Source organism: Lepisma saccharinum, chromosome 6, assembly GCF_977018435.1.
Source record: "Lepisma saccharinum chromosome 6, izLepSacc3.1, whole genome shotgun sequence".
NCBI classification, from domain to species: domain Eukaryota; kingdom Metazoa; phylum Arthropoda; class Insecta; order Zygentoma; family Lepismatidae; genus Lepisma; species Lepisma saccharinum.
In genome coordinates, this window is record NC_139234.1 from 7,234,744 (window position 1) to 7,249,338 (window position 14,595).

The 14,595-nt window shown below is 38.5% G+C and overlaps 1 protein-coding gene across 1 annotated transcript; it reads left to right on the forward strand.

Moving 5' to 3' along the window:
- Positions 1 to 3,317: 3,317 nt before the first annotated feature.
- On the forward strand, positions 3,318 to 12,649 carry LOC145988978 (peptidoglycan-recognition protein 2-like). Its single transcript, XM_083124281.1, has 4 exons — positions 3,318 to 3,391; positions 4,966 to 5,084; positions 9,762 to 9,817; positions 12,530 to 12,649. The coding sequence occupies exons 1-4, from the start codon at positions 3,318 to 3,320 to the stop codon at positions 12,647 to 12,649; spliced, it is 369 nt and encodes a 122-aa protein (XP_082980407.1).
- The last annotated feature ends 1,946 nt before the right edge of the window (positions 12,650 to 14,595 follow it).

Genomic DNA, 14,595 nt, shown 5'->3' on the forward strand with positions numbered 1-14,595 from the left:
AGCAGAGTAGCCAAGTCAAGTATTTAATACGTTGCATAAGAGAACACAGTTATATCTCACGCGACGATTCAAATTATAAGGCAAATTGTCCAATGCTTTTTCATTCATTTTTTTTCCAGATCGTACACGTTTCTTCGGACTGATCCTGGAGCAGAGGTTGTCAACTGCTTCGCTGATGTTATGTTGCAATTCTTGAACCTCGCATGCAGTGGCGTGCACAAGAAGGGGGGAGGGCAGACTACAAAAAATATATTTGCAACCCCTGGTCTTTAAAAAAAAAATCTGGCACAGCACAACTCGCCTAAAACAAAATAAATGAACATGGTAATTGACAATTTGTGTGCAAATATTTATGCATTCCTCCCACAATATGTACAGTGGGATCCATGAGTATTACCGTGCAACTTGTCTATCACCATGTTCGTGTACTTTATTTGACCCAACAAGAGCTTCAAGAATTAAGAGAAAACTCAAAACAAGCTGTTGACAACTTCTGCACCACCATACATAAAAATCCATCGCTTGAAAACACACAGGATGTGAGAGAGAAATTAATGAAAATACTCATGGACAATTTGCGCTGTAATACTCATGGATCCCACTGTAGAAGGGCGTGAAACGCTAGAAATTACATCCTGCAGAGTGATTACAATATGAAGCAAAGTGGAAGATTGGTTAATATCTCTCTAGTATACAAATTTTGCCCACAAAAAGTGCAATGATTTTGAAGAGTACGATTAAGATATTATGCACATAATAGCTTAAAAATGTAAGAGCCAAGCAATAATTTGTGATAATAATCACTCTTCAAGTGATGAAATTTACCATTTTCCGTGTTCATGTATGGTTCTTGATTACTTCGAAGAACAGACCTGTGTGGATTAGGGTAGCCATAATAGTTTGACCCAACGGGGCAATCCAAGGAGATTAGTTCCCCCCTCCTGATAAATCAGTTAGGCCTAATTATAAAACTATTGTTATTATTAATGTATTATTATTACTTATTAAAGGATGGATCACATAAATCATACATCATAAACAATAAATGAAATATGATCTCCCGTTGTCAAAAGGTATTAATTATTATAATCTGTGTTCTATTTACATAGCGTTTCTCGTCCTTTCTGATCAACCTTTATGCTAAAGTTCAGTAATGCCAGAAGTATTTAGCAGAAGAACCAATCTTATTGAGACAAGCTTTGTTCTTCATCAACCGTTTATAAATCTCCCTCAAAACCTTACCCCATATATCAAACACAACTACTCTAGGTTTCTCTTTGTGTCAAGATGCAGGAGCTTTTAATTCTTGTTGCAATTGCGTAAAGAAACTGCATATTTATTCCACAAATACATCTTCTTTAGCATGAAATATTTGGTTTCCAAGATAACTCCCTAGCTCATATTTAAGGGGAACGTTTAAAGAATCCAAGTCCATTTGTAAAGAAAATTGCAGTTTTTAAAGTAAATATTCAGAAACACAGCGTTGAACAAAACACTACAATGATTGAAGGTATTTTGAAAATATATTATTTGTTAAATTACTTACAGAGACACGGGAGTAATGTAAATAGGTTATTAATACACAAGAAACCAATATTTAACTTCACAGTATTTATAAATCTATTACTGTGTAACTGAAATCTGATTAAAGCTAATAATAACTACAACAATTGCAGTCTGTTTGGGTGACCTCTTCTGAAATTACTTAGCTAATGCACCTGACCAGGTTACCACGTGAGATAACGAAAAAGAGCGAAACAGCTTTACTCAGAATCTGCGGGGCTAATATTGCTAGACAGCTATAATAAGTACACACTGTTCACGTAATAAGCTAAACAAAAGTTTTAAATCACACAATATGCGCTATAAAAACTAATGTCAAATTTAGCAAGAAAGAATTACCAACTTCAGAATGAGGGACATGTGACCTTCCATATGTAGGTCTACTTATTGCTGTTTTAATCAAGATTTTGCTTTGTTTTATTTACATAATGAAAGAGCGGACATGTGGAACCCAGCTTTACTCATTAGCGGAAGGGGCAACATTGTGTATGTGACAGTAGCAACAGACGGGAAAACATAGACCTATGCTGTTGAAATCGCAATTCTGTTAAGTTTCTGCTAATTTCCTTCGAGCGGTCTCCATAAAAATGTTCTATTTATTCGAAACGTGCGGTATCACCATCTTCTCCCCCTCTCCGAAGTTTTGCTACGTACGTTGTAAAAGCTTCAATTAAGAAACTCCAGTCTGACACTAGATGGCTACGGTACATATTTCAAGTTTCTGTTAGGGTATAAGAAGAAAATATTTGTGAAGCTCATCACTAGGTTTTGATTCCATCTTAATGTTCCTCGTTTAAAATATGTTTAGATAGCCTGACCTTTAGTTAATTCTTCCTGATTTCTTAATGTAACTTAATGACACAACTTAGTAGTCCCCTCTAGCAAAATATAACCTTAGCTGTATATTAAACATGAAAGATAAGAAATGTACAAGGGCAGTTCCAAACAAACATAAAGAGTTTTCGGATGAAGCAGGCGCAATGATGCACATTTTGTTACTGATTTGGACATGTTTCCTTGCAGTAGAAACCTGTATGTATCAAAACATTAACATTTTTTCGTATCCTCTTCAGTTTTGTGATACTTACGCATAGGTTGCAATTACTTCATGAGTTCAATATGCTGTTTTATTTCAAGTACAATACAAATATTTTGTGCAATAAACAACCATCACAGAGAATGCACGCATTCTTGCATAAATGTACACTCACCTCACTTGGTACTCCGCCAGTTTGTTTCTTTATACAGCATATTTACAGAACATACAATTCAATCTACAAGTGTATCAATATACGCTATATAAAACACGCCTTATTACTAACTTCGTTGACCCTGTACAGTGGGATTCATGAGTATTATCGTGCAAATTGTCCATCACCATGTCCGTGCACTTTATTTGACCCAATAAGAGCTTCAAGAATTAATAGAAAACTCAAAACAAGCTGTAGACAACTTCTGCACCAGCATACATAAAAATCCATCGCTTAAAAACACATAGGATATAAGAGAAAAATTAATGAAAATAGTCATGGACAATTTGCACGGTAATACTCATGAATCCCAATGTACAGTTCCATACGTAACTTCGTTGTTTATGTGCTAATCTTACAGTTACTCCACCCCTAACGTGTCCTTTGATTCTGACCAGAGAGAAATGGGGAGGAAGATCGCCAGTCAGAGTAAATTACTCCATATTTCCGGTGGATTATGTAATTACCCATCGAACTGGCACCCCGCCATGCTGGGCTATACCGATGTGTAAACTTGCAGTGCAGAGAATACAGGATTACCATATGGATCGTCTCCACTGGGACGACATAGGATATTCGTAAGTACATAGCCAAATACGTATTAGAAGGGAGGTCTGGATCCCTCCAGAAAGACTTACCAAGTCCAAAATTAAATAAGCAAAATACCTGTTTACTATTGTATAATATGAACTTGCTTTACTTTTGCAGAACTTACATAAAGATAAGGTTAGGTTGTTATTATACAGTTTTGCGTGGTAGAGTCAATGGGATTGTTACAACCGAGAATTGTCCAACTCCTTACCACACGCTACTAATAATAATGCACATAATAATTATAATCAGGAACTTTACTGAAGCTGAAGCTAACAATCTTTTTAGTATACAATAAATACCACTTAAAATTGGTTTTGAGATTAATTTCTTTGGTAGGACAGCTGTTTTATACACATATTAGTGATCTTATGTAGAAATATGCTTGATCGTGAATGTGCTGTTATATTTCAATTTTTAGATATAATAATAATAATAATCTGTGGCTCGACAGCCCTAGAAGAGCCTTGACGTATCTCCCGACTGCCAGTCTCCCTCCCACAATCCTATCTAGAGGTGTGGAGTTCTTCAACCGGTAATGGAGTGACGTGGGGTCAGCACGTCGAACCCTTAGACGTTATAGGAGATTTCCCAGACCGAGTTACGCTACTCACTCGTAGCTCCCCAATTTCCTCACGATGGTGGGTTGCCACCGGTCCTATACACAGGCCAAGGACCCAGAGACTGAACCCAGGCGGACTCGAACCCATGCCGCCCCGCAGTAATAATAATAATTATTATGAATTTATCTATTTTAATAACATTATTATTATTAATCTTATCAACCTATTAGTAATAATTTTATTATTATTACTAATACTATTATTATTAATATTATTACATGTGAGGCACTCGGTTCGGACCCGTCCCTAAATATGGTTATAGATACGTGCCTGTATATAGGACACAATTGATCATACGAGGGTTGTCCGGAAAGTCAGGAGAATTTGACGAATTGAAAGTGTCGCAAAGCTTGTAAATTGGTTGAAATTAAAACTGATGCTGATGAGCTCTGTTTCCGAGCTCTTTTCCCCAAGACCTCCTGCGTCCGATAGAGGCAGCTCTCAAATTTTAGTGTTGCCCCAGCATCGTGAGGACAAATTGCTTAATCAGCACCCGGCAAACTCAAGTGCACTGTCATTTGTTTTTCTACACTTGCTTTCGCTTGTCTCGTGCCTGTGTGCCCTGCGACTACTGCGCCACAGGAACATTCTTATCCTGGCTAAGCTTTACTAAGTAGGGGACTCTGGTCACGAAATCCAGAATACAACAGCAATGAGACACGATAATCTGACCACACATCACACAACGAAGGGTCTTGGCCCTCAGAGATCTATTACTCCATGAAGTTTAGATTTAGATGCGTAAGTAATCTTGTTATGGCAAGTTTTAAATGTTTTAGCTTGAATTTCGTAAAACTTGTTGCTAGAAGTAATCTGTTATGCACATCTGGGAACATAGAAGAAACCAGCAGTTGCAAATTATTTAACTTTGACTTCATATAAAACGTGCTTAACATGTTAATAAGGTAAATATGATGTATAAATGTCTTACTTTCCAGGTTCCTGATTGGTTCAGAAGGGACTATATTCGAAGGAAGGGGTTGGCACAAAGTAGGGGCCACCGCCTCTGATTTCAGCAGCAGTTCTATAAGCATCGGGATCATAGGTCCCAAAGAGGGTAAGTCGACGAATGAAACAAGTTGGAGCTACGAATCCGACCAATAATCACAATACGCTCCATAGGTACTGTAAAAACTACAGATGGTTAATTTATAAATTCAGGCAGAAAGTACGAACCATATTTTATTGATCAGTTTTTAAATTAAGATTTACTTAACTTGTTACCTCGAGGCGATGAGGTGGGATGATGAACTGATTAAATACTGTATAAATCTCAGTTTTTTAACACTGGATTGCGTTGTAGCACACAGTAGTTTTATTTCTGTAGCTGTCCCCGAAATATCCACTATAGGGATGGTATCGAGACAAGACGAGACTTTGGAGTGATCTTGTCTCGTCTCGTGTTGTAAATGCCTGTCTCGGTCTCGGCTCGAAATATGCAGTATAAACAAGATAGCTATAAAACATGCCACTGTACAGCGTGTAACAAAAGTCCGGGAACACTTTAAATAAATTATTGTAGCCAAACGAGTAGCATTACAAAGTACACCATTTCAAAGAGTAAAGTTGTAAGTTTTTTCAACAACACTCACTTTACAAACACTCTATGTGGGAACCATGAGTGACCCGACAATCAAACTCTTCCCACACACGGCCCAACATGTGACATGTCTTCCGAGACTGATGGCTCTTAATTTTTCAATCCTCCTTTTGAGTTCCACAACATCACGTGGAAGAGGAGGGACATATTACATGGTCCTTTACATAACCTCGCAAAAAAAACAAACAAAAAAAAAAACATCCGTTGCACTCTTTCTTTTGTTAAATTCTAGCACGCAGAAAGCCTTCTCAGCTCCAGAAAGCGCCATTTTGATTATGACACCACCTAGCGGCGATATATTGAACTGCACGTAACACCTGTAATGAGGAGAAAACTTACAACTTTACTCTTTGAAATGATGTACTCTGTCACTTTGTAATGCTACTCGTTTGGCTACAATAATTTTTTAAAGTGTTCCCGGACTTTTGTTACACACTGTACAAACTTTCACAGCTTGTATACGTAGGTTGTTCAGGTAAACAACCTTTCTGTTCGACGCTATATTAGATCTCGAAAAAAGGAACTTTATCCTGAATATACACTCCTCACAAAAAGTTTGGAATATTGTTCATTTAGGCACAACAAGTTTGGAATATTATTATATTAGGCAATAGGTGATAGGCACGGTCAGGCGCGTGCCCAGGATTTTCGTAAGGGGGGGGGGTTATGAATCTAACACATTTTCCAGTTCACAGGTCAAATTTCTTGTAATAAATTAGATAATTAATATACTTGGATTTTACCCCAATGAACGCAATCAATGTATTTGCTATGGATGCTTCATGTTTTTATTGCATCATATAAAAGCACCTGCTTGAATATTTCCAAATTATTAATATTTTATATTTAATTGCTCAAATATAATTTTTAAACAAAAAATATGTTCACTCAACATTGTAACAACATTAAAGAGATTAAGACTACTTGATATCTTAAAGACAGTAATAAATAAGGTACCACAGTTCAACAATTTAAATTCCGAAATTTAGGCATCCAGGTTTCTGTGCGAGTTCTGGCAACCTGTCGTCACAAGTAACTTTTATATCCCGGTGAATGTTCAGAGCAGCTAACCCATTTAATCTTTCTTCGCAAATGGTATTTCGAAGATAGGTCTTCAAGTGCCTCAAAGTTGAGAATGATTTCTCATTTGATGTTGTTGTTACCGGGATCGTACATAATATGAGCAAACGTGTGTTTACCCAGGGAAATATTACTTCACTGCATATATCAATTGCTTCAAGAGCATTTACTAGACGTCTTTGCATTGCTGTAAGATGACGATACCACAGTTTCATTTCAGTGTGAGCGTCGTCGTCTTGTAATCAAGGTGTCCCGGGTTCGATACCCGGTGGAGGCTAATAGTGGTTCGGATCTCACTTTAAACTTTAGGCCCAGTCCCGATTAGCCTTACTGTGCATAAAGTGGATTTAAAACATCAATTCAATCAAGATTGTACTTGTTGTGGAGATGGTTTTGCTAAATATTGTGTACATTTTTGGCATTGTATTATTATATTATTGGTCAAAACATTTGTTTGACAGTCGACAAACAAATACGAACCGCTTCAGTAATTAACATTTTCTACTACAGTGTCATTAATGTGTCATATTCATTTTCATATTAGGTCTATGGAGAGGAATTGTGTATAATGTTAACGTTATGGAACTGCGAAACCAACTGTTGAAGGGGCCACTCCCCCCTTCCGCTCCGAAGCCCAGTACCGCACCACAGGATCTGTCACTGAGCCCGACAAAATCTTGCCAGACAGTGCTCGAAATGCAAATTCGTAGCCGAAAAGGGAGGGGATGTTTGATCGATTTTGGAAATACGAGGGGGTACATCCTTGTATGGATCAACATGGAGACAATACAGTAGGTGGAGGATGCTCAATATGAAAATTATTCTAATTGGGGGTATGATTTGTGAAACTTTCTTAACTGGAGGCAGCATCACCTACTTCGACCACTGATGCCAGAAAAGATGCTTTCAGAAAATGAATTTATTACTGCACACGTATATTACTTATTGTATTTGTTGCGTTTGTACAAGAGAAATATTCAGAAGATTTGTAAGGAATATTTACAGTTAATAGGATGCCTATCTAGTCTATCCCGTGTCGTAATACAAACTTTATCCCTTTCCTACAAAATAATAAAACTGTCCATGCCAACCGTGATTTTATAATGTGGTTGCATACATATACACTAGCGACATTAGTGCCACTGCTCCGACGCCAGGGTTTCAAATACCTTGGTGGATCTATAAGATAAGTAATATCGTTTTTCGAGGGTTCGTGAACAAAACAAAAAGTAAATGATTTTAAAGTCCATTTTATATTCAGATACGTTAATCGGGACTGGTCTTAAAGTTTAAATCGGGATACGTACCACTGTGCAATGCACCTTCACAGGGGATCAAACCCAGGACCTCTTTGATTACACCACCATCGGTGAGGCCCCTGAAATCATTGAGGAAACTTGTTCATCATCATGTTCTCTCGCCCTGCGAAAGTTTATTGGTGATATAGGGTGACATCCTACACACGTCTTCCAGACATACACACGCGGGCACACCCCTCCCCTGCACACACACGATCGTATGCTTACAGCACATGCTGTGCCCTCCCAGAAAAACAATTCTAAATCCGCCTATGGATATATCTGCTATCAAATAATGAACGTCACTTACCTCGACAGTTCCTTGACATAATTTTGCAACAAGGTTTGCAATATCTTCTGTTATGCCTTCTTGTTGAATATCAAGAGTCTGAAAGTTCGCACGTTTCACTCTCGCAATTCGGATGGAATTCCTCTGAACTTAAATCGACCTTTTCTGACGTTCTATTTGTGGAAGGTGAAGCTTCAACTTCCATTTTTTGTTTCTTTTTGAAATAATCTAATAATGTATTTCTCCTCTTTTTTCTATCCATCTTTAGTTCCACCTCAAAAATCTATTACACATGCAGAAACGTAACACACAACACGACCACTTCGACTTGCTACCTTGCAGACTGCAACTCGCTACAACCCCAGTGAACACCAGGACTTGGGAGAAAGATACCGGGCGGTCGAATGTCTGAACCATGCATCCAGCTTGGTCCAGATCAAATTACGTCACCAGTGTTGACAGCAACCAGTAGTGTCAGTGTCAGTAGTGTTGGCAACTGCTAAATTATTTACGCACAAATTCAAGCGAGATCTTTCACACATGTTACAGGAAAATTCAATAAACTGAAGGCTGGAAATTGGTTGCGAAAAAAATATCTAATTTGTAAAGAGCACAAGAGTAAAACGTATAATATTTTGGCATATTAATTGCTTTTATTTTGTTTATGAAACTGACTGGGCCAGTTGCGCTATATAACGCATCCCTCCCTTCCTCCCGGCATGCTATTGTACAAAACATCGCTTGCCTCCTTCGTAAAACCATGCCTCGCTACTGCCTGCAACAATTATTATTATTATTATAATTATTGATATTTTGAAATAAATATGCATCCAGGTGCGAAATAAGATTTCGACTTACTTTGCTACTAATTGTAGTGATTCAAATCTCACAGAACTTTGCTCTGCTGGCATAAATGGTATAAGAAGGGGAAAGAAAGAAAAGGGAAGTTAGCAGCACTGTCGTAACAGGAAAGGGAGGGTCATTCTCCTAAGAGGGTCATCGTGGGTGAAAGAAAGGGGAGGAGGGATTCCTTCAGTTCGCATTCCAAGGGTTGCGGCTCTTTTCTTGACCATACTGAGAAGGAAATTCTCCTTCCTTTTCAGTGACTAAGGAATGAATGAATGCTTGTGCATTGCTGTAACTCAACTCCAATATTATCAAAAGTAATTGAAGAAGCAATACATTTCTCATTGCCAAATGTAAACATTTTACAATATTGGCAATTTATGAAATAAAATGTATTTCTGCTTTGAATTTTTTAAATGACGAAACCAATGGGGGGGGGGGTTTAACCCCCACCAACCCCCCCTGGGCACGCCACTGGGCACGGTGACATACGTCGGCGAAAAGACGAGAACGTCGACCAGACAGATACCAAGGTCGTGTGTCACCTATTGTCTAACGTAACTTCCAAACTTTTTGTGAGGAGTGTATTTAATGCGCAGCACAGTTTCCTTCTTTTTTCAGCTCCCCAACCGACCTTGCTTCAAAAACTGGCTGTTCAGAAGCTCCTGAAGTGTGGTGTTGCTTTGGGGGAGATTAGCGAGGACTTCAAGGTGTTCGAAACCCAACAATTCGAACCAGAAGAGGAAGGAGTTGTCTTCCGAGATATAAACTGGCTGGGCGGTTGGAAACCCTTTGCTTCGCAACATTTCCTTTTTTTATACACAAACTGGAAAGGTGAATCACAGTACCTTGTGCGTGCCGTTTCTCTTAGACTTGAAGATGACATAGGGTAATCAAGAGGTTCCAGGGTGACGTGAGAAAATATCAACCGATTCCTTGCACAATTATTATCATTCGACATGAAAATTTCGCTGTGGCAGAACTGCATTAGAATTGACAAACAGGTGGAAACACTGACGTTGTAATTATCCGATTTCAAGGAAAATTTCAAACTGTATGCCCGGATTTTGGAGGATATTTTCTGCACACGACATGACGTATTTAATAACCAATGGACACAGAGCTGAACGCACCAGAAGAAAAAAAAATTATATTAATATGATTTTTTCATCTTTACAGGTGCACTTAGCTCTGTGTACATTTGTTATTAAATACGTCATGTAAAATAGATTGTACTCACTTGTAGAGTTTCGTTGTATCACTAGTATACTTAAAAATTACAATCTTGCGCAGCAAAATAATTGTCGATCTTTACTTCTATTGCAAAAGAGTTACTCTGTTACAGCACAGATAAGGGTATTCTGTGGTTACTGTTAGTAGTCTCTGCAGAGATGGAGAAAGAAACCATGCAACATTCAAACACACACAGAAATAGGCATTAACTTCATTCTTCGAGTATGTTTTCAATATTATCTGTAATAAAGTATATTTAAAGCCAATGCTAATTGCTTTCCTTTCTTGTTACAACAAAAACTGTCCTCCCCGAACTTTCTTGGTGGGAGGGCAGGGGATCCCACCTGCCCCCCGTAAGATTTCGCACACTGTTTCAAACACTGCCCAAGGTGAATGTGAAATGGTTTGGTATGTTTTACTTTACAGCGATTGTCTGCTTTTCTTCCTTTTTGACAAGGTCGATTATAATTATCATCGTGGAACTTACAGATAAGACAAGCTGCTCTTCTGGAAACTTGACGGTTATATTGGAGTAAATCTACTACGAATTTCTATGGCGTGAACTGATCCCGGAAATATCTGCAAACGAAATCCACAATCTGTGATGGATTATGGAGTTGTTGAAACGTGCCTGTGCATGCTTTAGAAATTTTCCCAGAGTAGTAATTAAGAAAAGAAGCGCGTGAGACCTTCCGAAGTTGGATAACTATACCATAATAGTGAATTATTGAGAATTTTCACATTATTTTTCATTGACAATTACGCACAAAAAGTCAGCAGTGCCTTCTCCATGGTGTAGTGGTAACGTAGACGCCTTGTAATCAAAGGGTCCCAGGCTCGATACCCGGTGAAGGCATATAGTGCTTCGGATCCCACTTTAATCTGTAGGTCCAGTCCCGATTAGCCTTTCTGTGCATGAATCCAGATGAGAAAATAATTTCGCTCCATTGCGTCTCCACTCCAGTGCACACCCTATATAAGATTCTCTCCATATTTCTTACTCATTTATACCTTCTCTTTCATTATTCCACTTTCACCCTATTTGTCTGTCACTCTCTTTCTCTACTTTTATCTTACACTGTCTCATTTTCTGTGCTTTGTTTCATTCCATCTCTATCACATTTTCTTTCCAGAGCTTTCTCTCCTATTTTTTCCATCATGTTCCTCCCTGCTGTTCCACGCGGTGTGTTTGTGATCTCACCAGTGGCGGCGATTGGGTTCTATAACCGGGGGGGGAAGGTGCCGAAACTGGTGGGGCAAATACAGTACATTCCCTTTGTAGATAAGAGTTAGCAAAGTGCGATGGCAAAAGTGGCGAAAAGTGTGGGGGGCAACTGCCCCCTCGCCCCCCCCCCTAATCGTCGCCACTGGATTTCACCTATATTAAAAATCAATTTGAAATTTTCTCGATGAAATGGTCTGAATACCCTTGTCTCTACGTTGTCGAAATATTTACTTGAAAAGCTATCATTACATGAGAAATAAGTAGCCCGCCACGGATGACGTCATTTACCTCTGCTTAGGCTTCATTGTAGGTGTTGCTCCAGCACCCCAAACCCAAAAAACAACAACTCTTCTATCAACAAGCCTTTATGCAATCAACAGCTTTGTACAGACGCATGGTGATGACGTCATGCTCACATTATCTCTATAGGAAGGGTACACAAAACAAATGAGATCATTAACAATTACTAAAAATATACGCACTATTTCGAGCTACAAGGCAAAAAATATATATGTACAAAAGCAACAACAGAGCCATTGTTGTACACGTATGTGAATATTGGTCCTTGATTTTTCGTCAGGTTCAGACACGTCATCCATACACACACATGCTTGTACTCGCTCAATATGCAAGGTGATGAGAATTGCTATCAGCTCCGAGAATGTGTATAAAGCTACGAAAATAATTTATTTTGTGTACTTCTGTTCTGTTTATTTCATTCGGGTAATTTTATAGTGGGAAGAAGGTTGGACAAATTTGGTCTTAAACATTTTTTTTCCATTAGAAGTATGTGTGTAGACACACACACACACATATGTGTGTGTGTGGAAAGGCATAGGCGTGCGCACAGGAAGGGGGAAGTTACCCAATCCCTATTGTATAATAGCAGGTATTGAAGAAATAGTCTCAATCACAAAAGCAGATAGGTGAGGTGAAAGCAAAAAAATTGCACTCTCAGATGAGAACATTTCAATTCATTATATGTTTAGAGCTATTGCCTCATATCTTAAGTTCGATTGCTATACTTAACACGTCTGTCATCACAGATTGACCTGTGTGGCATCACTGAGCAAGATTGAGTCCAAAGAAAGTTGTCATGTGTTTTTTTCCGTATTCGACAGTATTAGATTTTGCATTCGTAAGGATTGTGCCAGCAGTTATGAAACAAAAATCGTGATGTGTATCGTACATGAATGTAAAGATGAGATTTCGGTTAATAATGCGCCTGTATATCACACATACCTTGCAGAGGATAAAGTACAGAATAACTGGAGTAAGAAATCGAATGCTCCTAGCCGGCGTTCCGGAACCGCAGCCAATAGGCGGCGCCGCTGCAGTCACGTGAGGCTTCATCCCTATCGGCAGCTACGAGTTGAGCTTTGGTTGAGCTGTTGTGTTCGGAGCATGATTGCTTTATTCCAGTTATTCTTTACGTTATGTTCTGTCTGGTCTGTGTAATATATCGACGTATTCTCCGAAATTTTATCTTTACACGGATGTACGATAAACATCACAATTTTGTTTCACAACTGCTGTCACAATCCTTAAAGTTACCCCTTGCGATGAAAAAACCAATGCTACAGAATAGATCAGAAGACTAGCATCGTAGGATAGGGTATGTTTTGCAAGACTGCAGACTGCTAATGTTGGACCAGTGAAGCTTCATACGCTATCCAATATTTGTAAATACTCGTATATGGACATTCATTCACAACCGTGTGTGTAGTGAAATCTTTAGTTCATGAAGAGCCGTGGATTTTATCTGCATTGGGGTTTTCTTTACTTGGAGTAAATACGAATTCCATTCTCGCAACCGAGGTAATGCGTATTTATATTTAGATCCAAAATTTCACTAAATGTACACAAGATTGGCGTTTTCGGGAAGGAAGGGTTCTACATACACGCCTGTTTGGAAGGTATCAATACAGAGTATGTAAAATAGCGAGATGAAATGTAGTTTTTCTTTCCCTGATCTTTAATCAAGGCTTTTACCCCTAATCAGAAAGTGTGCGCACGCGTATGAGAGAAGGCACAAGAGAGTAGAAGAAGAAACAACGTAGGAACAGAGAAACCATTAGAAGTGTGGACTACGTGTGAAAGATAACGAGGTAAATGTAACACAGTCGTATCATGCAGAGAAAGACTGCGGCCAGCTCGCGAACTAAAATGGACAGTCACTTGTTTACTCCTGTCGCTGTCACCACAGCAGATGTGTTGGAGAACGACGTACATTGTGGCAACGCAGGGCCAGCCAAATAACTAATTGAACGCTACCTTCGCTCGCTTGGGGTTGAAAATTGGATGACGGTGACAGAGGGTATTTTTCTCTACGTGGAAGAGCCGTACAGGGAAGCAGATGAAGCAACAAACTAATGGAAAGGTAACTGCGAAGAATGAAGACTAGAAAGTGTACTAGAGACAGAAATTGCACGAAGTTAGTTCAAGACAGTACTTGAAACAAAGCAATAAGATAAACTAAGAGTAACACACGTACGAATGGTATTGGATAAAGGAAGTTCAAGAAGAGGATACGTCAAAGTAAAATTTTCGCCCAAAACAATTCGGTGACCACTTTCTTTGCATTGGGCAATATAATGAAAAACGAAAAATTTAGAACAGGTACTATGTAAATAATAGGAACTAGGTAAAGGTATAATAAGAAAATAACATAAAAGCAAAGAAATGCAAGAGAAACCAAGAAGAATGCAGAGCAATTACAAAAGATGGAAATGTAGTAAATGACTATATAAACAAACTCATGAGAAAATATCAAATTGAACTAAACGATAAACGAAGCGGATCGAAAGAAAATAATAGGAGACAGAGTATAACAATTACAATATAAAAATGCAAGACAACAGCAATGATAATACGGAAGTTACTACATTAAAAACTATAACAAGGTAATAAAATATAGAGATGAAGGATCGGTAGGAAGAGGAAAATTACGGAACAGATGATAAACTAAAGAAGGAGCACGAAGTACTCACTACAGGA